The sequence below is a fragment of the Pipistrellus hanaki genome (assembly GCF_964339955.1).
Source record: "Pipistrellus hanaki genome assembly, chromosome: 10".
Lineage (NCBI taxonomy): Eukaryota > Metazoa > Chordata > Mammalia > Chiroptera > Vespertilionidae > Pipistrellus > Pipistrellus hanaki.
The window spans coordinates 19,268,321-19,291,786 of record NC_140512.1 but is presented as its reverse complement, the minus strand read 5'-3'; the positions used below and the strand labels follow the sequence as shown (position 1 = coordinate 19,291,786).

General features: G+C 38.1%; 1 protein-coding gene across 8 annotated transcripts in view; it reads left to right on the top strand.

Annotated features, from left to right (window-relative positions):
* Positions 1-23,466, top strand: part of MAGI2 (membrane associated guanylate kinase, WW and PDZ domain containing 2) — a 1,098,541-nt gene that overhangs the window by 689,368 nt on the left and 385,707 nt on the right. For 2 of the 8 annotated variants that reach the window (XM_084897037.1, XM_084897038.1), the window contains exon 6: positions 9,958-10,095. The exons of the other annotated variants lie outside the window; for them this stretch is intronic. In XM_084897037.1, the coding sequence (XP_084753163.1) occupies positions 9,958-10,095 (138 nt within the window). The remainder of the gene's footprint in view (positions 1-9,957; positions 10,096-23,466) is intronic. 8 annotated transcript variants of the gene reach the window in all.

Below are 23,466 nucleotides of genomic sequence, written 5' to 3'. Positions count from 1 at the left end.
TGATGTCAACATTTCACCACTGCTGCTCACTACTGAAATAACGACCTTTTATTTTTCTCTTCCTTGTCAGATACAGTCTAGCATTAGGTAAAAATTGTGTCCACTATTACATTTATCATAATAAAGTGATCACAGACAGCATGATTCTCCAGGTCACTTATTCACTACCTGAACTTGTCACTGTGCCAGACCAGGTATTGCATGAATGAATGAATGAATGAATGTCTACCTATGGTAGAAAGCACAGCAGATAGAAAGCTGGGGTGATCTTAGTTTCAGTCCTAGCATCACTAATCATATTGTCACCTTGCAGAAATGACTCCCCTTCCAATGCTGAGACTATTTGCCATCTGTGCCAACAAAACTGACAAAAAGTGCAAAAAGAAGAAAATTAGGTGAGGAAAGGGAGAAATGATCTTGGCACCCTCAAGTTAATAAAGACCTGTTTTAATCACACAGACACAATCTCCTTAAGACTGTTTCTCTTTAAACTCATAGAGGTTTCAGCATCCTGTCTAAAAAGTGCTTTCATCACAGTGAAGCCTGTGCTTTTTGCATGCTGTATCCAACTTAGTCATCTCACTAATGAAGGCGAAGTCATAGAACTTTTATTTGAGTTGATTAAATTATCCCTAAATGCAGTGATTTCAAGATATGAATATCTTTCCGTGTTTTATATTTCTAACTAGACCTTTCTTTTCCCCTTTATTCTGCCCCAATGGCATATAAAGTTTATAAATAATGTAAAGGAATATTTCTTAAAATGTCCTGCATCTTAATGAATTCCTAGGATTGAATACCAAAAACAGTTTAGTATTGTTTAAATGACATGAATAGTATGCATCAGTATTGTCTTTTGTTCAAGAAAATGTAGTCCTTATACAAGTAATATAGGAGGAGGGAATTATAACACATTGTGAAGATAGTATGAAAAAAAATTTTAACACGGGAAATTTGAAATTAAGGGACAATCTAACATTTTTTAAAATTTTTATTTCTACTGACATCCATAAAGAATATGTTCCTGAATGAATCAGATATATTCATAATTATCCAAAAAAGGTATGAAGTTTCATTTGTGTGGCAATTGCTATAGGCATAACCCCCTAATTCCGCATTATCCTATGTATGGAGAATGTACTATGAGCAGTGATTTTAATTGTAAAGCAGATGCAGCTTCAAATTAAGTAAAATCACGTGAGAAAAAAAATGTTTAATCTCTTCTGATTACCTAGTCATACTAAACATCAAGTCTGAAAATCTCAGTTTGGTGATAACATGTTTATATCACCTCTAAACAGATATTAATGGCTGTTTATAGTACATCAAATCCTTCATTCTAATGCAGCATTATATTAGAAATGTATATTCTTTATGGTAGTAAGCTCATCAAAATATTTCTAAAGTCAATTATTTGGATGTAAAGAATAGAAAGGCCTGTTTATAATAAGTATAGGTGCTTATTCTATACAAAATCAATATTTAACATGGTAATTCTAAGCCACAAGTGAAAACTAAACTCACAAAGACGAGACCTACCTATAACTTTCTGAAAACACTGGGATCTAGTCAAAATCTAGTGAAATTGGTTTTAAACACTTGTCTAATATTTATTATTGTTTGCTTTTACATTGAGGCTTACTGTTTTTTCTTCTATGTAGTGGCACAAAATCTTCTGTTGATATTTTATAAGTTTAACTAGGGGCCCCAAAAATTTGTGCAAGAATGGGCCTTCCTTCCTCTGGCTGCCGGCACCACCTTTGCTCCAGCCTGAGCCGCCTTTCTGCCTTCCCATGCTGCCCACCCCACCCCTGGCCACCCAGCGCCTGTGTATGCAAATTAACCCACCATATCTGTTGGGTTAATTGGCATACTCACTCCTGATTGGCTGGTGGGTGTCACGAAGATATGGTCAATTTGCATCTTTCTCTTTTATTAGTGTAGATTGTGTATCGATTTAAGGAAAAATATTAAGTAAACAATAGTGGTGATGGCACACAGATGAACCAAAAATCCTGACAGTGGCATATTAATGACCAAAGTATGGAAAACATTGTTCTCCCAAGTTCAAACATACAGTTGCTTTTCAAGCTCACTACATGTCTCCATAGCTGCTTGTCAGAGCCATTTGCCATAGGAGCCACTTGCCAGTGATAGTGATGGGAAGGAACACCAGGGTAGCCGAATGAAATCACAAGACTAGGGAAAAAGTTCAAAGAGAACAACATTTATATCTAAAACTGTCCAGTAATCACAGGGTTCAGTGGCTGATTTTAAGCCAAATCAGCTGTCCTTTGACATATATCTTTACTTACTGAATCATTCACACTGTTAAAAGGCCTGGTAAAAGATTTCACTCTATATGAAACTGTATGTTATTTTTTTATGAGTAACTAACTCTTTGATAAAGCTTGTCTTTAGTTATCTGTCCTAACTTCTTCTCATATGTTTAATTCTCAACTTTATACATGATCCGCAATTTGCTAATAGAGGTCGGTATGAGTCTGTATTTTAGTTTGTACATATACACATGCATATATAAACACATACATACACATATATAAATTATTGTTCAAAGTATGAGTTATGGCCTTGGCTGGTGTGACTCAGTTGGTTGGAATATTTTGATGTGTTGTAGGTCAAGGTGTGCATTGAAGGCAACTGATTGATGTTTCTTTCTGACATAGGTGTTTTTCTCTCTCTCCTCTCTCCTTTCTCCTTTCTCCTCTCTCTTCTCCTTCACCCTCACCCTCTCCCTCTCTCTCTCCTTCCTGCTTTTCCTTCTTCTCCCCCTTGCCTTCACCCTTCGTCTCTATCTGAAAAAATCAATTATAAAATATCCTCAGGTGACGATTATGAATTATGGGAGTAACATGACATAGTCTTGTTTTGATGTCCAATTTTTATACTATAAGAGATTTTTTTTTTTTTTTTTTTTGAAATGGCACCTTGTTTGTGAAAGCTAGGGTAGAGTATGTCATGACCTATTTGAAAGTGGGCCTGTACAGTGGCAGTGTTAGCCCTGGACCTTAGAATGGTGTACAATACTAAGTCCAGACTTGATACATTCTTGCTTTGAGGAACTCATTTTCCAACTGCCTGTTAATAAATAAGGTTCCCTCGCTGCATTTAAAAACAAAAACAAAAAAAAAGTTATTAATTTGGGAGAGAGAGGAACATCAATTTGTTGTTCCACTTATGCATTCATTGGTTGATTCTTGACTGGGAATTGAATTTGCAACTTTGATATATTGGGTAGGATGATGCTATAACCAACTGAACTACCTGACCAGGGCCCTAGCTGAATTTTTTTAATAGCATGTATCAGCATTATAACACCAAATATTGTCCCTATATTTGGATATATAGATAGTGTCTTTCTGGGTAGTGCCAAAGTCTTTCCAGAATCATTCTGATGACAAATTTGTTGTAACTGATGGGCTATCTTCCACATAGGATAATCAAAATGACTGATTCTTCGGAGAGACTGCCAACGGTGCTTTCTATAATGGGCCACGGTTGATTGCTTTGACCTGAAGTTAGGTATAATAGTCACAACTTAGATGAGTTTTGTAACTCCTCTGCTGCTAAGTATGTAGTCACAGCCTGGTTGTTTCATGCTTATGAGCATAATTGGGATGCCTAAAATTAGATGAAATTGCTGAAGCTTCATTTCAAGAGCAAAACCGTGAGAAAACTATTAGCAACTTAGCATTTCTAGTTCATATGTGAGTCTATAATGAGCCTCTTCAAAATGTTTCTGTAAAAGTGCTGCTTCTCTGGTTGCCCACTTTGAGCTCCAGAGCTTGACTTCAAAGGGCCCACAGAACCCATCTGGCACAGGTCTCTATCAGTAACAAAATCTGAATGGGCCTCTGTAATTGGTACTATTTGAAGACAACTAAAAGATCACCTGGATGTACACATTTTGCTTTGAGGTAACACATAATTATTTGCATCACTGACTCACTGGTATTTACATCTAGTTTCTTTTGCATGAGAAACTGGTGAGACTCTTACTCGGCTCAGACTCCTCTGCTCAGTTCAGATTCTTATTTTTATATATTCATCAAGTATCTTTCTTTCTTTTTTTAATCCTCACCCAAAGACATATTCATCAATTTTTAGAGGGAAAGGAAGGGAGAAAGACAACGAAACATCAATCTGTTGCCTCCCACACTACTGCCAACCAGGGTAGGGGATCAAACCCGAGACACAACACTCTAACAAACTGAGCCACATCAGCCAGGGTTATCTTTTGATTATTTTGGAGAGTCCCACATTTTATTTCTCCCAGTTGAAATGAGACACTTCCCTCATAGACAACTTTAAGAGCTATAAAAATTAAGTCTTGAGAGCATGTGTTCAAATACACCAGAGTGAAAATATTTTTAACCTACTCTCTTGCTTTGTTTCCCACTAAAAATCACCATTAATCGTTATATACAAAAGGGAAAAGTATCATCATATCAGAAGTCAAACCTATAGTATTTTTTTTAGTTGCACAAATCGAGAAAAACAAATTTTTTGAAAAATCTTTTTAAAAATAAAAATACATATCAGATGCCCTTGCTAGTTTGAGTACCAGCATATGGACTGAGGGTCTTGGGTTCGATTCCAGTCAAGAGCACATGCCAGGGTTTCAGGCTTGATCCCCAGTAGGGGGTGTGCAAAAGGCAACCAATCAATGATTCTCTCTAATCATTGATGTTTCTCTCTCTGTGTGTGTCTCTCTCTCTCTTAACTATAGAAATGAGGAAAAGGTACCAAAATGGCTTTAGTAATAAAGGATTAGTCTTATATTGCAACAGAAGAATAGTTGGAATTAATTCATTAAGAAATACTGTATGAAGGACTTATTATATTCCAGGCATATAGAGATTAGTAAAGTAAAATGATCAGGATGCCCTGACTGGTGTGGCTCACTTGGTTGGAGTGTCCTCTGGTACACTAATAGGTGGTGGGTTTTGATTCTTAGGGCACATAACCAAGTTGCCTGTTTTTCTCTTTTTCTTTCTCTAAAATCTATGAAAAACATATTCTCAGGTGAGGATTTAAAAAAAAAAATTTTTTTTAATGATTAGGCTTTGCTCTAGTGGTGGTTATAAGTAAGAAGGAGATCAGGAGGCATAACCTGGAAGGAGGATCTTGAACTTCCCAGTCTTCCATTGAAAGATGAAACAGAGAGGGGGCCAGAGACCAGGATGCCAGGACACAGATTTTATTGAAGAGAAGAGTACTACTGCCAGCTGCTTCCAGAGAAAGAGACGAGGGCCAGGGTTCATGCACTTTTAAGGGGAAGGAAGAGAGGGGACAGGGCTTAGGGCACTCAGCACACATTGATTGGTGGTTTCCTGTAAGGCCTATGATTAGGGACCTAGGGACTTGGAATCGGGGGCTTAGGGTATTTGGCAGGTGCTGATTGGTGGTTCAGTGCTCAGGAATGTCTGGCTGCAGGTGGAGTTTACATCCATCCATCAATTGGAGGAAGGGGGGATCTATCATCCATCACTACCCCAACCTATTTTTGTCAAATGTAAATCATATCACTACCTTTTATCTTTATTTATGTGTTATAATTCCACAGAAATTTCAAAACATTCAAAAATGTTCTTTCCAAACATATGTTACAGAGCCCAAGTGATGAATCTAAAAAGTATATGTTCATTGATATAACTCAGCTTAGTAGTGTTCTAAAGCTTAATAATGAATATTTGTCACAAAGGGAAATACAGGCCATACGCTCACTGTTCAGTGACTGGAAATAGGATATGCACCATGTATTGTTCTTCAATGTCAAGGTAACTGACAGCCATATGGTATCTATTTGGCTTATTTAAAATGTACTTCCAAATTAAAATAGCAAAAAAAAAAAAAAAAATCTATTTCACTTAACTTGCTTTTTCCTGAAAGAATACTGGTAAACTACTCTTTCTAATATTCTATTGTAGGTGACAACAAACAGGTTTGCATTAATAGCTTCTGTGTTTAAAATGTATGTTAAAACACACACACACAGACATACACACACACAATGAATACCAAATCAAACAGTTTTAATGCTCAATTATGTTAAATAGTCCCCATTTGGATTTTTTTTTCAAAATAAATCTAAGTAAATATTGATAAACAGCACAAAACATATCAATAATTTGTTGTCAGAGCTTGTTATTTCTGGGATTAAAATCATCAGCTGAGAGAGCAAATAAATATTACAAGTTACACTGCATCCTATTTGCCAAACTTCCTAAATTACTGGCAAATCCACTGGGTAAATGCAGCAGCAAAGCACAATCTGTTTCCCGTGCAAATCTGAAATCCACTTAGGAGGCAGAACAGGGTGTAGATGGGATTTCAGATATATAATTACAGCAGAATTACTGATTCACCGTTTTCATTTTGAAACAAGGTCATTTTAAGAATCACCTTGTACATTTACCCAAAATGAAACAAGAGAAGAATCTATCAGGTTTTTTAATTAATTTCCCCCACGTGTACCAATTTGGAAGACAATTTAACCAATTTGTACAAAGAAGACAATTGGTGTGAACCACATGAAACCCATCCTCAAATGAACTGCAATCAATAGGAAGCATATAAAATAAGTGTACAAAACTCTACCACAGAGTGGTAGGGACGATGTCTTTTATCAGTATGAGGACTGTGGGGTGAGAGAATTTGTTTAGATGGGAAGGGAATACCCTGCTTCCTTTGACTGAACTGGGCCTTAAGCTGGTGAGGAATTTAAGGAGAACCAAAGGAGAAGCAAAGACTTTGGAGGAAAAGTTTGTGTAACTAAGGATGACAATCACATTTGCCTTCCAAGGGAAGGGGACCCTTTCTTTTTGCTGAAGATCTTAATAAGCAAAGATATGAAGAGGGAGCCCTAACACTGCCATGGGGAGATACTGAAGAGAGTTGAATTACTTTGCTTAAGGAAAGGGGAGGTCTGAGGTTTGCTACTAAGAGGATAAAGAAGAAGGAATGAAAGGGAGAGGATAAAATAAAAAAAGAGGCAAAAGCTGCCCAGCTGGAGTGGTTCAGTTGGTTGAGTATGTCATCCTATGCAGGAAAAGGTTGCTGATTTTACTCCTGGTCAGGGGACATACCTGGGTTGCAGGTTCTATCTCTAATTGGAGCACATACAGAAGGCAACCAATCGATGAGAAAAAAGGAAAAAAAGAAATGACGGACGGACGGAAGGAAGGAAGGAAGGAAGGAAGGAAGGAAGGAAGGAAGGAAGGAAGGAAGGAAGGAAAAAACTGAAACTGAGAGACTTTCTGCAACAGGACTATCTTATACAAAATGTTAATTATTTCATTCCTACAGTGTAGGCCCTAACACCTCCCCAGACTTCTGTATTTCATTGCTTCCAACAAGTTTCTGGTGGGATGGGTTTTGTTGTTGTGATGGTGGTGGTGGTGGTGGTATTTCTATTTTGGTTTGGTTTTGCTTTTCTGTTGGATTTCTACTCCCCACACACACCCTCTTGAAATTAAAGAAGAGGGCTGGATTCCATGACTGGTATCAAAACCTGACCGCATTAGCAGGAAGGTAGAGCTGTAACCTAATCACAGGCTCTTCTTCAGATACAAATGGGCCAGATTCAAGCTTCAGCTCCTGAAATGATCAGGGCACATGCAGGGAATGAAAAATTCAAAGACATTGTTTTTTCACCAAGTGCTAATGGTCAAATGGCTTCCTAAGTGGCAGGCTCGGAAATCATTTTTGACGTAAATCGGGTAACCAGCAATGTACAGTTTCCACTGACAGCTATTCTTCAGGTGCATTGGGGACAGAGGCTTCAGCTGCTTATGTTACAAGCCTTGAATTCCTCAATGCGCTTTCCAGTTAATTCATCTTTGGAGGAAGATGTTTCATTACTGAGTTATGAACAGGAAATGATTAATTTTAAAGGCAAGCAAAAGAGAAGAGCATAAACAGTCCGCTAATGATGCCATTTTCCCATTTCCTGCTCTTGATGTATTGTATACCCATGAATGATGAGGCAAACTTCAGCTCTAGAAATTCATGTTTCGTGGAAAAAATCCATTTCTATGCCTTTCAAAGCAGAACTACAGGTGCAGCAAGCAAGTCAACAGTACCAGCTGCTCCTCGGCTGTAAATATTTGAAAGAGAAATTTAAAAAGTCCAAACACAAGTTTGGAAGCAGACATGTACCCTGACCAGGAATCACAGAGAGGACAGCAGAATTATCTTGACTTTGATCCCAGTACGAGCATGTCCACCTTAGAGCAGAATGCTCACAAGGAAATGCGGCATACAAAGGCTAAATGTCAGAGCCAGTTTCTGCCTTAGTCCTGGGAAAGTTATTTAGTAATAATGTCCTGGAAGGCAGTATTAACTGAACCGGAAACTACTACAAGATTCATATATCAAAGCTTTAATGGCTGATTGAAATATTATGTAGAGTTTGTAAAAATATAAACAAGTCACCAAAACAACTAATACAATTTATTCAAAGGTCATAGACCCAGGGAGGTGAATGGATTCATGTTTTGTTTTGTATAGTGTTGTTTTTAATCATCACCAGAGGATATGTTTATTATTTTTTAAAGAGAATGTAAGAGAGAGAAATTAAAAACCTTTGATGTGAGAAACATTGATCAGTTGCCTCCTGGTCTGGAGTCCAACCTGCAACCTTTGTGTAAAGGGCAACAATCCAACCCACTGAGCCACTCAGCCAGGGCTATTTTGTTTTTTAACTTATCACATGATTTCACTTTTTTGTGACCAATTTAGGCTTTTAGAAAAAGATCAAAGAATCTCTATTATAAGAGACCTGTGGTCCTAATGCCATAACAACCAAAGACCAGGGTGGGTGAGCAGGGCTACGAGCATGGTGGAGTACATGGGTGGTTGGGGCTGCGCAATTTTGCGCGCTGGTCTGGGCATCTAGTACGATATAAATATCAGAGAAACATGATTTATTTTTACATATAACATAAATATACTTTTTTAATGATAAGTTCATGCTTTTAGAAAAGGACTCGATGCAGTCTATCGGAATAAAGTGGAATATATACAAATGTCAGAGAGTCTCAAAAAGTGGTATATAGTCATCCATTTGCTTTATTCTTATCAGTTGACACCTTACTTTATGTCTCATAGCCTGTCAAGTACCACCAAGCCTTAAGGGAATGACACTACACGTGACATTGGCAGTGACCAGTAACAAAGCTGTTGGTTTTTATATTGCTCCTGAGTCATTTTTTAATGGTTTCAGAGAAGATGGGAGAGGGAGAGAGAGATAGAAAAGCCAATAATTAGAGAGTTAGCTATTGGCTGCCTCCTGCATACCCCCTACTGGCGATCAAGCCCACAACCTGGGGATATGCCCTAACTGGGAATTGAACCTTGACCCCCTGGATTCATAGGTGGACGCTCAACCACTGAGCCACACCAGCTGGGCCTGAGTCATTTTCTGATGTGCTATTATTTCATTTGACATTCTGAAACTTTTCATGCGGCTGGTGAAAAGGTGAGTGAAATACCGGGACATATTTTCTGCTCGTGAGCTAAACTATTTTTACACTGAGTCTTTTCCGGTAAACAGCCTTTGCCCTGCTTTGTACATCACTTTCAGGTTAGAACCTGTTATGCCCCGGGAAAAGAAACCGTTGCAAAGTACAAGTTCCTTTTGCATGACTTCCTCCCCAAGCTCGAGGATGCTTTTATGAATCCATCTGTAGAAAGCAGAAAGGGCAAGACCTTGTCTGTTGAAAGGATTGTGTTGTGTATTCCGAGGAGCCCCGGCAAACCTATGATCTGCCTTGCCTCTGAGTGAGGGTTGCAGAAGCTGCTAGAAGGCAGCCATGATGCTTCGTGGTGGCTCCCTACCCCAGGAGCATCTGAATATGCTCCCTGGCACAGAGAAATGACACTCCTGTTGCCATCCAGAGCAGGTTTGATAGGGAATTTTTCTGTGTCCTCCAGGCTCCTGCTCAGTCAGACATCTTTCCCGAGAAATCCTGTTGTTTCACTCTGGTTCTACTGTGCCTTCGGTATATAGATCAAGCCTGGAGAAAGCTGCTGGGATCTTGGCCTATCTGTATCGCATCAATATCATAGCAGGTGATTGAATGCTTTTTCCAGCCCCCAGCTCTGAACCAGTCTGAATGCGTAGGTCCCATGCATGTCTCAAATATTTGGGTGTGGGCCTCAAGGGCGTCTGGATGGCTTCTGAGAACTGACAGTTACAAGGGATATGACTGGGAGTTACAAGGTATGATTATCAGGGGAACAGAAGCTTTGCATGTAGAAGGTGTCTGTGAGCAGACAAGTGTGATAGGACAAATCTACAGAGCAACCTGTGTGCCAGACAGGCACCGCTGGGAAAAATAAAATTGTGAATGCAGAATGTGTTTTGTTTGTTTGTTTGTTTGTTTGTGTTATATATATATATATATATATATATATATATATATATATATATATATATATATATATATATATTATTGATTTTTTACAGAGAGGAAGAGAGAGGGATAGAGAGTTAGAAACATCAATGAGAGAGAATCATGGATCAGCTGCCTCTTGCACCCGCAACCAAGGTACATGCCCTTAACCGGAATTGAACCCAGAACTTTTCAGTCTGCAGGCCGACGCTCTATCCAAGGAGCCAAACCAGTTTCGGCCAGAAGTTGTTTTTGTTATTGCTGTTGTTGTTCCTTTGTTTATTTGGGGGTTTTGTTTTTGCTTTGCTATAAATATAAATATAAACATAAACATAAACATAAACATAAGCTTGGTTTGAGTTCCTATGTAGGGAGCCTTAAACTCCTCAAATTCATTGAGCGCTCAGCCCACTTGCTTCAGGATGGCTCCAAGTAGAATTGAGAGTTGAAGAGGAGCTCTATGCAAGGACTTTTCTCCTCACTGAAGGTTCTCCTCTTCAGGAGTCTCTGTGATGAGGCAGCCTCAGCCAAAAGGGATCCAAATGGCTTTCACCTCATTGGCTTTCACTGAAACGCTCTTGGCTTCCTGGGCATTGTTTGCTTGGGTTACCATTGTCTCACGGACATAAACCTACAAAGGGACTCCTTTCTAAAACAGGGTCTTCCTCTCCACACCTGAGGGGGCTTATTTTGCAAGTGCAGCCCTTGACCTTGCAGAAGCATAAACATGAATCTGGGCCAGGTTCTTCATCTGTGTATTTTTTTAAAAACAGGAACCCTCTTGGGTTAAAAAGCCTGATAAGCTTGTCCCGGGATCTTTTCCTGAAAATTCTTGAGAGACCCTTCTTATGTGAAGGACCTTGTTCAAAATGGCATTTCTCTCCTTCCTGTTTCACATGGTCCTCCACTTTGAAAACGTGCAAAAAGTATGTTTGCTTCTGTCAATAGGACTGAACCACTTGGATGTGGTTTTAAACAAGAGCAAAGTAAGCACTAAGGTAGGAGCAGAGAGATCCAAGAAAATATCCCATGGAAATGTGTTTATTTTGCCTTTAGCAGGGAGCTCTTTGTTTTCTGGGCTCCAGATTTTCAGTCCGCTGACTGAGGCGAATGCATCTCAAGTATCTGAGCGTGAGAGTGCTGGGTGCTTTTTGGCTGACATGGGACTGTTTTCTGGGGTTCTCTGTGGCCTGCACCACCTGAGGACAAGGTGGAGTTTGCAGCGTGAATGCCTGCAGGTTTGTGGGTTCCTGTCACTTACACTTGCAGTTCTCAGCTTGTGAGCCCACGTGTTCGTGTTTTGTTTTCTTGGCTTAGAGTTTTAAAAGTACAGAATGTACCAGGACAGGCTCAGCCGGAGGTGACTAAAAGAAAATCTTAGGAAACTGGCAGAGTGTGGTCAACTGGGGAGAGGTAGGCACAACTGAAATATTTTTGTTCTCCTGTGAAAAGCAGTGTCCTTCCAAGTAGTTAATAGGGAGGTTAACACTTGAATTTCAGATCAATAACTCTTCCACAGATATTTCAAGGTGTGTGGGGATAACTATTCATAGAGTATATTATTAAATGAAGAACAGACATAATAACACTACGTGGCATTTATTGAGCATTTATTATAAGCCAGAAATTGTGCTAAGCCCCACTAACACATTATCTCAGCTTAATGCTCTCAATAGTCCCTAGGCACTAAGTGCTTCAATTACCCCATTTATAGATAGGAAACAAGCATTGAAAGGTTGAATAAATTATCCAAAATGGCATAGGTAAGCAAAGTGGCAGAGCTAGGATGAAAACCCAAAACAGACCAGAATTCAAGCTCTGACACTGCTGAGGCATTTGATGATGGAGTGTAGGTCTTAGGCAGGTCCAGGTTGGGGGAATTACTAATGGTGAAAATCATAATAGCCAGCCAGCAACTTCTCAGTAGGAGAGAGTGCGTTTTCAGCCACTTAGCTTTACATTTTCATTTTGCTATATAGATTGTGTTTTCTTGTCTTTCCTTATTTTTGTTTCTTCCTCCTCCTGTAAAAGGTGATATATCTTTTCTTCCATTTGTTTCCTCAGTTTCTTACATCTCCATATTTTAAGCTTTTACCATTTCATATCCCTCTGTCTTTCTTGATAATGTTCTAGAATAACCCATTCATTGTCCTACTCTGAAACCCAGGCTCTTGTTATATGTGAAGGAAAACAATAATATAGGAGATGGAGTGAGCTAAAGTCATCCTGTTAAATAACAGTAATTCAACCAAGTAAATTTTGAGGCCTAATTGGCTTTAACGAACAATTTAGGAATCAGGCAGCATCTCATATAGCTAATCGAAAAGAGTTCCAAAGGACATTACAATATGCAAGATTTTTAAATACAGAAAGGAGTCTGAAAAGGGGAATTTTTAACAAAAAAATGCATTGTTTCAGGCAAGGTTGCCTTCAGGCAAGGAACCTGTCAGGCCTATTATCTCACTACTATTGACCAGGTAATTCTACGTTGACTAGTTAAAGGTTACCTTTCAGGAAAGCTAAAATTACAGTTAGGTTAAGTATTAAATCTAGATGGGCTGGTATGAGGCCTGGCACAAGTGATCCCATTTTAGGCTTATTGTCTCTTTTTAGACAGTCTCTTCCCTCCTTTCATTCCCTTCTCATAAGGAAGTGAAGAAACACTTCCTCCTCCAATAAAAAAGAGGGAGGGACAGAAGTGTTTCTTGTCTCCTTCCCAGAGATAGCTATGGAAGCCAGTAAACCATCTACTCTGTTTCCATACATTGCTTGTGGTAAGTTATCACAGCCATCTATTCTGTCTTCTCAGAAGCATATTTTGACTCCTTGATATATTAGACAGTTACTAGTTATGTGGAACCAGTAGATTTGAGCTTATGGTTATAATTTTCCACAATGAGACCTGAGAATCTCCTAGGTTCTCATCAATATACAATTGCTGCAATTTGCTTAATTGACAAAGTTATGCCATGGTGCTGATCTAGGGGAGGATAAATAATTTCCTCTACTCTTCTAGGTCCTTGGCTAATCACCCCCTATAATAAAAGACAGATTGTAAAGAGAAAAACAAACAAAAGCTTAATACCATGCATAACTTTTGTAGAAACGGGAGAGACCCAGGAAAACTAAGAAACACTCAAATGGCCCAAGCCACCACCTTAAATACTATCTCCAAGTAAAGACAAAAGAAAATGTTGGGGGGCAGGGAAACCCAGTTATAGGAGGCTATCATGAAGATCACCGTTAAAAAGATACGGTTGTTATACAGAATTAATTAACTCCCTTACCTCCTCCATGGATAAGATTCTAGCTACAGTAACCCTCCTCTTCCTGGTACAGAGAGGGAGACACCCTCACAAATGGAGATTTCCCTTATCCATTAAATGTCTCATAAAAGGGCAATGTCTACAAGGTTTTCAGGGCTTCTCCTATGTTTGCTGTTTCTTAACATTAATCAGCATAAAATAATCCTATGCTAATAGAGTGGCAAATCTTGTTCCCCTTGATTAATCCAGTATTATTTTTCCTACCAAAGCACAGAATATCTGCCTGGATTGTGCCAAATTTTCTAAAGTTCTAAAGATCTAAGTACTTAGGCTTTGGTTTCAGCATAGTCTCATCTTTGAATCTGTGTATTTTTAAAAAATGAAGTATTTGAATACAACTGACATCTGGAAGGAATATTTCTTTTTTTTTTTTTTTAACCTGTAACCTTTTTTTTTTTTTTTAAATATATTTTATTGATTTTGTACAGAGAGGAAGGGAGAGAGATAGAGAGTTAGAAACATCGATGAGAGAGAGTAATCGATCAGTTGCCTCTTGCACACCCCCTACTGGGGATATGCCCGCAACCAAGGTACATGCCCTTGACCGGAATCGAACCAGGGACCCTTCAGTCCCCAAGCCGACACCCTATCCATTGAGCCAAACCTGTCCCGGCTGGGAGGAATATTGTTTATTCCTCCTGCAATAAACAATAATTTGATCACTGTATTTGCCTAGATGAGACTGTCACACAAATGCTCAGTCATTTATTCAATTATTGCCTGTATTAAATTTGGCCCTTTAGAAACTGATAATGTGAAAAATTCTCACAATTTGTATTGTAGGAAAATGTGTAGAGAGTCCAAATCAATTATATTCTGGCTCTAAAACTGGCATCAAAAAAATCTGAATTTTAAAAAAAGAAAAATTTTATCAATCTTTCAATGAGTGTTCGCTTTTCTGTACCTTGACCTACTAACTCAACCCAGGGGCTGCTGCAGCTGAGAAAATCCATCAATGCTGATGTCATCCAGAAAGGTATTGAAAATTAGACAGAAAACCATGCAAAACCACTAATGCTCTCACAAAGAGAGACCACTTTATGCTATTCTGTTTGGGACACACCTTGCTAAATTAAACATACCATATTTTTCGGACCATAAGACGCACCGGACCATAAGACGCACCAGTTTTTAGAGAAGGGAAATGAAGAAAAAAAGATTCTGAAACAAATAGTGTCCTAAAATATTTTATGGGCATTAAAACCCAACATCACAGTCATAAACACATGTAATCAACCCTGTAAAGTAAACAGCAGAATTTAGAACCATTTTAGAGCCGGGCAAGCACACAGAGACCACACAGCCGGGCAAGTAAAAAAACTTTTTTTTTAAAGTATATGTGTAGGCTATATTTGGACCATAAGACACAGGGACTTTTTCCCCCCACTTCTGGGGGGAAAAAAGTAAGTCTTATGGTCCGAAAAATACGGTAAGTGGAGGAAGTTCAGAGAAGAAAGTTTTTGAATGACAAAGGATTAGGAAGGTTATTTAATATTTTTAAACAATCACTTCGAAGGTTTAAAGGTTAGGAGAAGATTAACTGAAACCTATAAAACTAAGAAGGATATAGGTAAGGTGAAAAAAAAAAAGTGAATCATCAAATACTGAGATACAAAAACTAGAGGTTGTTCTTTAATGTTTGAAAGGTAGATTTTAACCAAGTAAGGAGTAGTAAACACATGTTATAACAATTCATTTCTTCAAAAGGTACCTGAGTTGTGTCGATTAAAATCATTTAAGCTGAACTTGGGATACTAAAAAATAAAAAGGAGGGCATAGACAGTACTGAGATCTGTGATTTTAATAACAAGAAGAAAAGGCTTGATATTTTCATACCTTTGTGAGAGAGATGATCTTTGGGATATATAATGGCAATTCTTATTTTGACCTTTTATATCCTTGGACCTTTGCATTGTTCATGAGCAACTCTTTACTCATCACGAGTAAAGAATGATGATGGAAATTAGAAGCATAAAACACTAACCAGTGTTTAATTATATTGTTAAATAATTAATTTGTTATAGTTAGTAAAGTCTTTGGGGAAGATTTAAAATTTCTCACTGAGATGTTAATATTACCTAATATCAAATATTTGTCACAGCATGTTCATACTTAACCCATTGCTAGTACCATTCATAATGGAAATGTGTATTTTATATATGAATTTAACTAGATTATCCATTCTTTTACTTCATAATGTAGATAAATATGCAGTACATTTTATTACATGATATTTTAAACTACATGGCACAATACAATAAATAACAATAGGAGACTACCTATACTGCAAATAGTTGGAGCAAATTTGGTAAATTGTATCTATTAATACACTAAATGTTATCTTTTGAAGAATACGAGGTAATTGCACCAAACATTAATAATTACAAAATATTAATGTTTCCTCTTCAAAATAGTCAACAAAGCATAATTAAGGTAATACACAAATTAACACTAAAAAAATACATATTTCAGGACATTCAAAAAAATCACACGTCTGTTTTCTGAAGAACCATAATCATTGTACAAGCCGCTTGTCCTGAGTTTTACTGACTTTATTTTATTTAGAAATAAAATATAGGGAGAGTTTGCTTATTTCTGTTATTTAAACATGGTTAGAATTAGAATCTGAGAATTACAGCTTTGCAATTATTACAATCAAGATACCAGAGGAGTTAATAACATTCGTTAACTTCAAAATTATCATGCTTCTAGTTTTTTTTTTTTGGTCAAGGATAAATTGTGTCTGGCAAAAGGAAAAGCTAGTTTTACCTAAAATTTTTGCATCTATAACTGAATATTTTTTCTACTAAAATTAAGATTCAGCCTAATTTACTAAGTGTCAGCTAAGGATAACTTTGTCAATGTAAGAAACGTTCAAACCTGTAGAGAATTTTTATGAGCTTATTTGAGCCAAACTGACGACAATTGCCAGGAAGCAAACCTCAATGGGTTGAGAAAATTCTCTGGAAAATGACAATTCTGCACTCTGCTTTATATGTTACAATCAAAAGAGAAAACTTAAGTGGATTACATGAAATTCACTGGTGATAGGTTAGGGCGATGGGAGGAAGCAAAGGGGTAGGGGAAAGGAATGGGACTGGGATTGGCTAAAAAATTAAAATGATAGATATGAGTACATATGTTACTGGATAGTTAACAGTCAACAATTAACATGATAACAATGTCAATGAGGGGATGTGTGGTCTCTGCTTTAGTTTGGTCCCAGTGCTTTAAGGGGTCCAGAAAAAGTTAAATTATTTAGTTTTTGCAAATGCATATTTATCAGATATATTATCCTTGATGCAAAAAGACAACAGACTGGCTAGGTTAAGGTAGATTGACCTTTGTCAGGGAAGATTCTAGCCTAGGACATGGCTACCCGCCATAAACTGCTTTTAGTTAAAAAGTTTTAATTTTAGCTCTGCTGGTGTGGCTCAGTGATTGAGTGTTGACCAAGTGGTCACGGGTTTATTCCAGTCAGAGCGCATGTCTGGGTTGTGGGTTTAAACTCCAGAATGGGGCATGCAGGAGACAGCCGATCAATGATTATCTCTCATCATTGATATTTCTATCTCTTCCTCTCTCTGAAATCAATAAAAATAGATAAAAAAATTTTATTTTCAGACCAACCTTTGTGGTTGCTTTAGGTCTCTGAGTTTGTAGGGCCGTCATACAGGCCTCCCCTGAGCTTGTCAGGTTTAGTATGTGGTCCCTTTTTGTCTATAATTTAATGTCTTAATTTTAATTTTAATAAATTCACAATTTAGTATTTAAACTTCCTATTTTACATGAAGTGTGAATAAGTTACTTGGTTTTTAAAAATGAATTTTATTTCACTTACGGTTCTCTTTAAATTAGGAGCTTTAAAGACGGGATAATTCTGATTTCATGATTCTTAAAAATTGGCTATTGAAAAATGTAAAGGTCCACTTAGACATCTTAAGATTTCATCTACACAAAGCCCAACAGCTATTTTTTTAAATCTTTGATAATTTCTTTATGGATTTTAGCTTTCACCTAAGTCTGTTTCTCAGCCACATTTTCACACACCTTCAAAAGAGATAAATGGTCTGCTTAAGAATTTGAGTAGCTGTACTCAGTCAGATTTAAAATAATAAAAACGTGTCTTAATGCACATACTTAATCTTTTAAGTGATAAAATGGAAAGCTATGTACTTATGGATGAAGGTCATGGAGTCTATATTTGCCATAGATTCTGGGATCACCTTTGTCATGTACTTACTACCTCCCATTCTTTCACTTCCAAGATTTTGTTTTTCTTGCTTTGACTGGCCAGTTGTATAAATAACATGAAAAATAGTTTCTGATTAAACACCTATGTGTTAAACTGTTAATGTGAATTGCAAAGCCAATAAAATACTTGATAAAAAGAACTGCATTCATTTAGGCTTTGAGAAGGAATAGTCAGTCAACTTCTGCATTATAATCAGATCGCATTTAAAAAAATTTATTACCTTTATTGGTGTGGCATTGGTCAGCGTGATCATATAGGTTTAAGGTATGAATTTCTATGTCAGATTGCATATTAAAAGTAGCTTACCAACCACTGCTTTCCTTGCTTTCTCTAATTAGCAGTTATTAGCATCTAGAGAAAGCCAAAAGAAAACAGGCAAATTGTGATTTACCTTCACACCTTCAGTCAGCCTTTGAAAGTCCTCCTATTTGCAAGTGTCTCAAATAATTACTAAGCCATTCACACACTTATTTCCCTAAATGAAGTTAATAATCATGGAGGCTAATCAACAGTTTATTGAATCAACAGGGAATATAAGAAAAGTATTCATAAACTAAATAGGTGTTTTCCTTTGCTTTCCAAAAAAATAAAAAAATAAACACCTTCATACTTCACCTATTTTAAGGGGGGGAATTCAGCTCATGGATAAGCAATGAATCTATCTACCTGCCCTGTAAGGAGAGGCAGAAATAATATTCTATTCTCAAGCAAACCCAGGCAAAATTGTGACTCGGGCACATTGAACTTGGTGGAGTCTTCTCTCTGGGATTTCTGCCTTCCCGTTTTCTTAGTAATCCCTCCTATTGGAATTGAGGGACCTTAGTCAGTGAGTGATCCTGGTTAGAAAGCCTTCCCCTTTGAAATGTCAATTATGAGCACACTAGGGGCCAGTGCATGAAGATTCGTGCACTGAGGATGGGTCCCTCAGCCCGACCTGCACCCTCTCCAATCTGGGAGCCCTCTGGGGAGCCCTCTTCAATCAGGGAGTTTCTGTCTGTCCTTGCAATCATATGAGTGAATTGTCTGAGACCCCAACCCAGTTTGGTTGGTGGCTCACAGAATAATAGCTCACAGAATAATAGAGGCTTTTTTTTTTCTTTTCTTCATTGGTGGAGACTTCCTAGACGTTTTAAGATATATTCCCTGTAATTTTTCCTAGACACTCTGATTTTACTTATGTCTCTCACCTTTGCTTTCCCTCCATCCCTCACTGCAACAGTAACTTGCTCCAGGCTCACTTTGCTCTAGTTTCTAGGAGATCACTCTGCAACCAGAACTACAATTCCCAGAATTCCTGGTGCTCCCACGCTCTGGATTTTCCCTTCCTACCCTGTCTTCACCCATGGCCTCCTGCTCTGCCAAGTCCTCCAAACAGCCAGCTTTCCCTCTCTGCTCTCTGTCTGGCAGCTTGGGGAGCCAAGTTTCCCAAGCCACTCCACTCTCCACCAGCTCTCCCACTCTGCTCTCCTCCTGATGCCTGTGTATGCAAATTAACCCACCATCTTTGTCAGGTTAATTTGCATACTCACTCCTGATTGACTGGTGAGTGTAGCAGAGGTGCAGTCAATTTGCACGCTTCTCTTTATTACATAGGATTAGCATTTACTATGCTACTTGTGTTTGTGTTTTAGTAGAAAGCTCTAAGGTCTAAAAGATTTCAAGACCTAAAGGGCTGGTGGTGTGGTGGGCAAAATCTCAGGAGATAGACCAATGGCTACACTTTGGGGGAAGTATTTCTGCCTGCTCTTAGGCTGTCTCTTCCAAAGTGTTTCAAAAAGTTGGAAAGCTTCCCTCTTCTCCATTTCCAGCCTTATGCACGGATTTTACCTTAAAAGCAGTACTGCACTCAAACACCTAAGGTAATTTAATTACTGTATTTAGCCTATTACAAAAGGAAATCCGCCCTCTATAGAGTATTTTAACTGCAGAACCTGTATACAAATTTGCATGCATATTTTAAATTTCTATATAATTCTTTTCTCATCAATCCTAGCCCCCCTCTAACAATGCTTTTTCAAGAAGGCTTGAGCCTTACAATATTTTATTCAACGTGCGTCTCAAAAGACCAGAATCACCTGGGGACTTGTTTAAAATACAGAATCTCAGGCCTCTTTATTTCAAGGCTACTGAATCAGAATCTGAATTTTAACAAGATCACCAGATGATTCACGTACATATGAATGTTTTGGAAATGCTAGAGCATGCCTTTAGAGAGGCAGTGTAGCATTGCTAACAGTGGAGAGCTCTCCACACTATTGCCAGGGGATGTTGGTTTCTTGTGATGCCACAAGAAAAGAAATTTCCTGCTACTTGCACTGGAGAATGAGTGGCATTTTACTCTGTGAAGTTAAATGCCTGAGATTCCAAGGTCCCTCTTCTTTTTCTCCCACCAAGGAAGTACAGGTGTGCCTTTAGCAGGGCTAGGATTAAAGCTGTTGCCTAGAGTTTCTATTCCATAATTACACAGTCTAATCAGGCATCAGTCTAGGTTGGTTTCTGTTCTTTGGAGCAGTTTACCAATCCATTGTCCTGGTTCCATGCAACCTCTAGGGCCACATGTTTACGGAGGGAACATGGTTGAATACAAGAAAGCCACGCGAGCCAAGAGCACCAAGAGAGCAAACTCCTTTATTGGGGGATTATGTATTCCTGTATTTTGTGGGCTTGCATGTCCCCACTTCCCCTGGCCAATAATCTCTGTTCCCAGGTTTGACTGACAGTCACCTTCCCTATCTTACCCTGACTTTACATGCCTCCACCGCCTCTGTGTCTAGTCTCATCCACAGTGATTTGTAGGGGAATGGGCCTGGACTAGAGGGGGGTTCCCTGTAGAATTCTTTGTCTCTGGGGATTTTAACTTCTTGAAGTTGGTAGTGGCCCCACCCCCCTAGCCAATTGTCTTTGTTCCCAGGTTAGACTGGCAGACAGGCACTTTCCTCATGCCACCCTGTCTTCACTGTGCACGTGCCCATCTTCCCCTTTGTCTAGTCCCTTTCCCAAGAGATTGGCAGCAGACAAATCGGTGGTTCCCTGTGGAGGGTGAAGTTGCAGGTTCCTGGTGAAGCTGCCCAGACGGCCATGCTTATAACGTCTGGCCCCCTTTGCTTCTTTCTGTTATTGATATCTGGCTAATTACAATGGTAACAAAACCGCCATAGTTTTTCATCTCAGTTGTTCCCTTCAAAGCTGTATGAATTTAATTAAGTTAATTTATTTTCACATTAGTTCTCTTATGTATTAACAACAGAAAATGTATGTCAGCCACGAGTGCATTTTTTCATGTCTTTGCATATTACCTTCATCTCTAGAAATAGGAAATTAAAAATTATCTTAAGCAGTGAGAAAATAATGAGGTCAATTGATACATGGAAAAAGATATTATGCCAAAATGCATGTTGTCATGAACAGCGCTTGCACATAACAAGGTTAATATTATATTCTGCCTGTTTTAGTAGAATTGTGTATATTATCTAAAAACAAGTATTTTTGGGGGGGAGGGTCAATTGGGGGGAAAGTAGACATATGTAAAACTTGAGAAAATAAATAAGAATAAATGAAAACAAGTATTTTTTTTATTGTGGTAAGAACACTTAACTTGAGATTAACCTCATAATTTTTTAAGTGTGTAATACTACAGTATTGGCTGTAGACTGCAAAGTTTTATAATATCATGCACATTACTGAGTCATTGTGATACATGAGAATACACATGTCCAGCGCCTGGCACAATGGGTAGTGGCTCTGTGGATTAGTTCCTGCTCCACAGGGAGCCCAAGGCCTTATGCTCTACAGGGGATGCTCTGATTTGTTTAAGGCTTTTGTCCTTGATGACATCTTGTTCTGTTAGTGTTTAAAGTGACAGTGACCCCTAAAACCTGCATGGGAGAGGTGCCAATTGAAATTGACCTAACATATTTCTTCTTATTCACATATCCTTCTGAAATCTCCCACTTTTGTCTTCTTGGCTTTATATTTCCCTTCTGACTAGAACATATTAATAGGAGAATATATTAATTTAAAGTATCTACTCTAAATTTTCATGCAAGCTCACTTATGGAAATAAGACTGTTTCTCAACAACCCCTCTAGGATGCATCAAGAAAAGGGTTCCTTATGAGACCTGTCTGTGTTTTCTATCATTGTTAGTTTTTAATATGTGACAGTCAGATTTCCCCAATGCCATGCTGACTTAGGTGTGTTTTGTAAACAGCCATTGTAAGTAAATTAAAAAAAAAAAATCACTTTTAAGAAAAAGTAAATTATGTCTCTATTAGTAACACAATTACCATTTAAAGCCTCAGAAAAACCAAGGAGGCCATATTGGTGTAATGGTATGATTTCCTCTTATCAAAACTATGCAGTTTTTACTCCAGTAAGCTAGATACACAAAGATATTCAGTGTAATTGACTCTTGTCTGTTATTGTCCCCATTTTTTATTTCATACCTTGCAAGCCAATCTTGCTGATCTATATCCTGTTTCCGAGGTTTTCTCAAGAGTCCTCATTATAGATGGGAATCACATCAGCAATTGCCCAGTCCTCTGGCAAGGTGACTGTTTGCAATAATAGTTTACACGTTTGGCCAACAGTTCCACAATTTCACCCTTGAGTTCCTTCAAAACTCTTGGGTGAATGCCATCTGGTCCTAGTGATTTATTTATGTCAAATTTGTCAACCAGACTCGGAACACCTTATGTACTGCTTTTCACCTTTTGATCTATTACATCTGACATATATAATCCCAACTTTCCTCTTTCCTGTTGTGCACTTTCCCAGTCTTTTTCATTGCTCAAAGTATCATCTTTAAAATAAGGTTCCTGTTTCATAAACTTTGCTTAATACTGTGCAAAGGTGTGTTCCATTTTTGTTACTGTATACATGGCTAAGCTTAACATTTTGTTTTTGTTGCTCAGATTACAGGGCAGAGGTATAAATGGCCCTGCTAAGTAAAATTTTGGTATAAGTGCTCATTACAACGAAGGCATCAGATTAAAATGATGGAAGGAAATAAATGTTCTCCAGTCTGTCTTTACATTATGATACCTAATCATTCCCAGAGAATAGTAAAGGGCCAGTGAAACAGGATTCTACCAATATGACTTTTGTGAGAAAAGGGGAAAAAAAAATTCGTTTAAACCTTTTTAAGTTGAGTTTAAAAAGGCAGATAATGCAGCTTCTTATCTCCCGGTGTGTATTCAGGTTTCATTTTGAATGGAATACTCCTGAGTATGTTTTTAAACTTTATTTTGTTTTTATTTCTCAAGAGAACAGTGGTTGTTCTAATGGCCCTCCCACTTTTTAAATTTACATATTTCTTATTTGAAGCACTTGCCAAATTTTTCAGTTCATAGAGTAATTCTTTACTCCTTGTTCCTCACTTCCTGCCAAGAACCATTAGTGTGTACTGTTTGGTAATTGCCACTGTTAAGCTCTCTGAAGGGCCTTTATTCCAGTGTTAGATTTAGTGA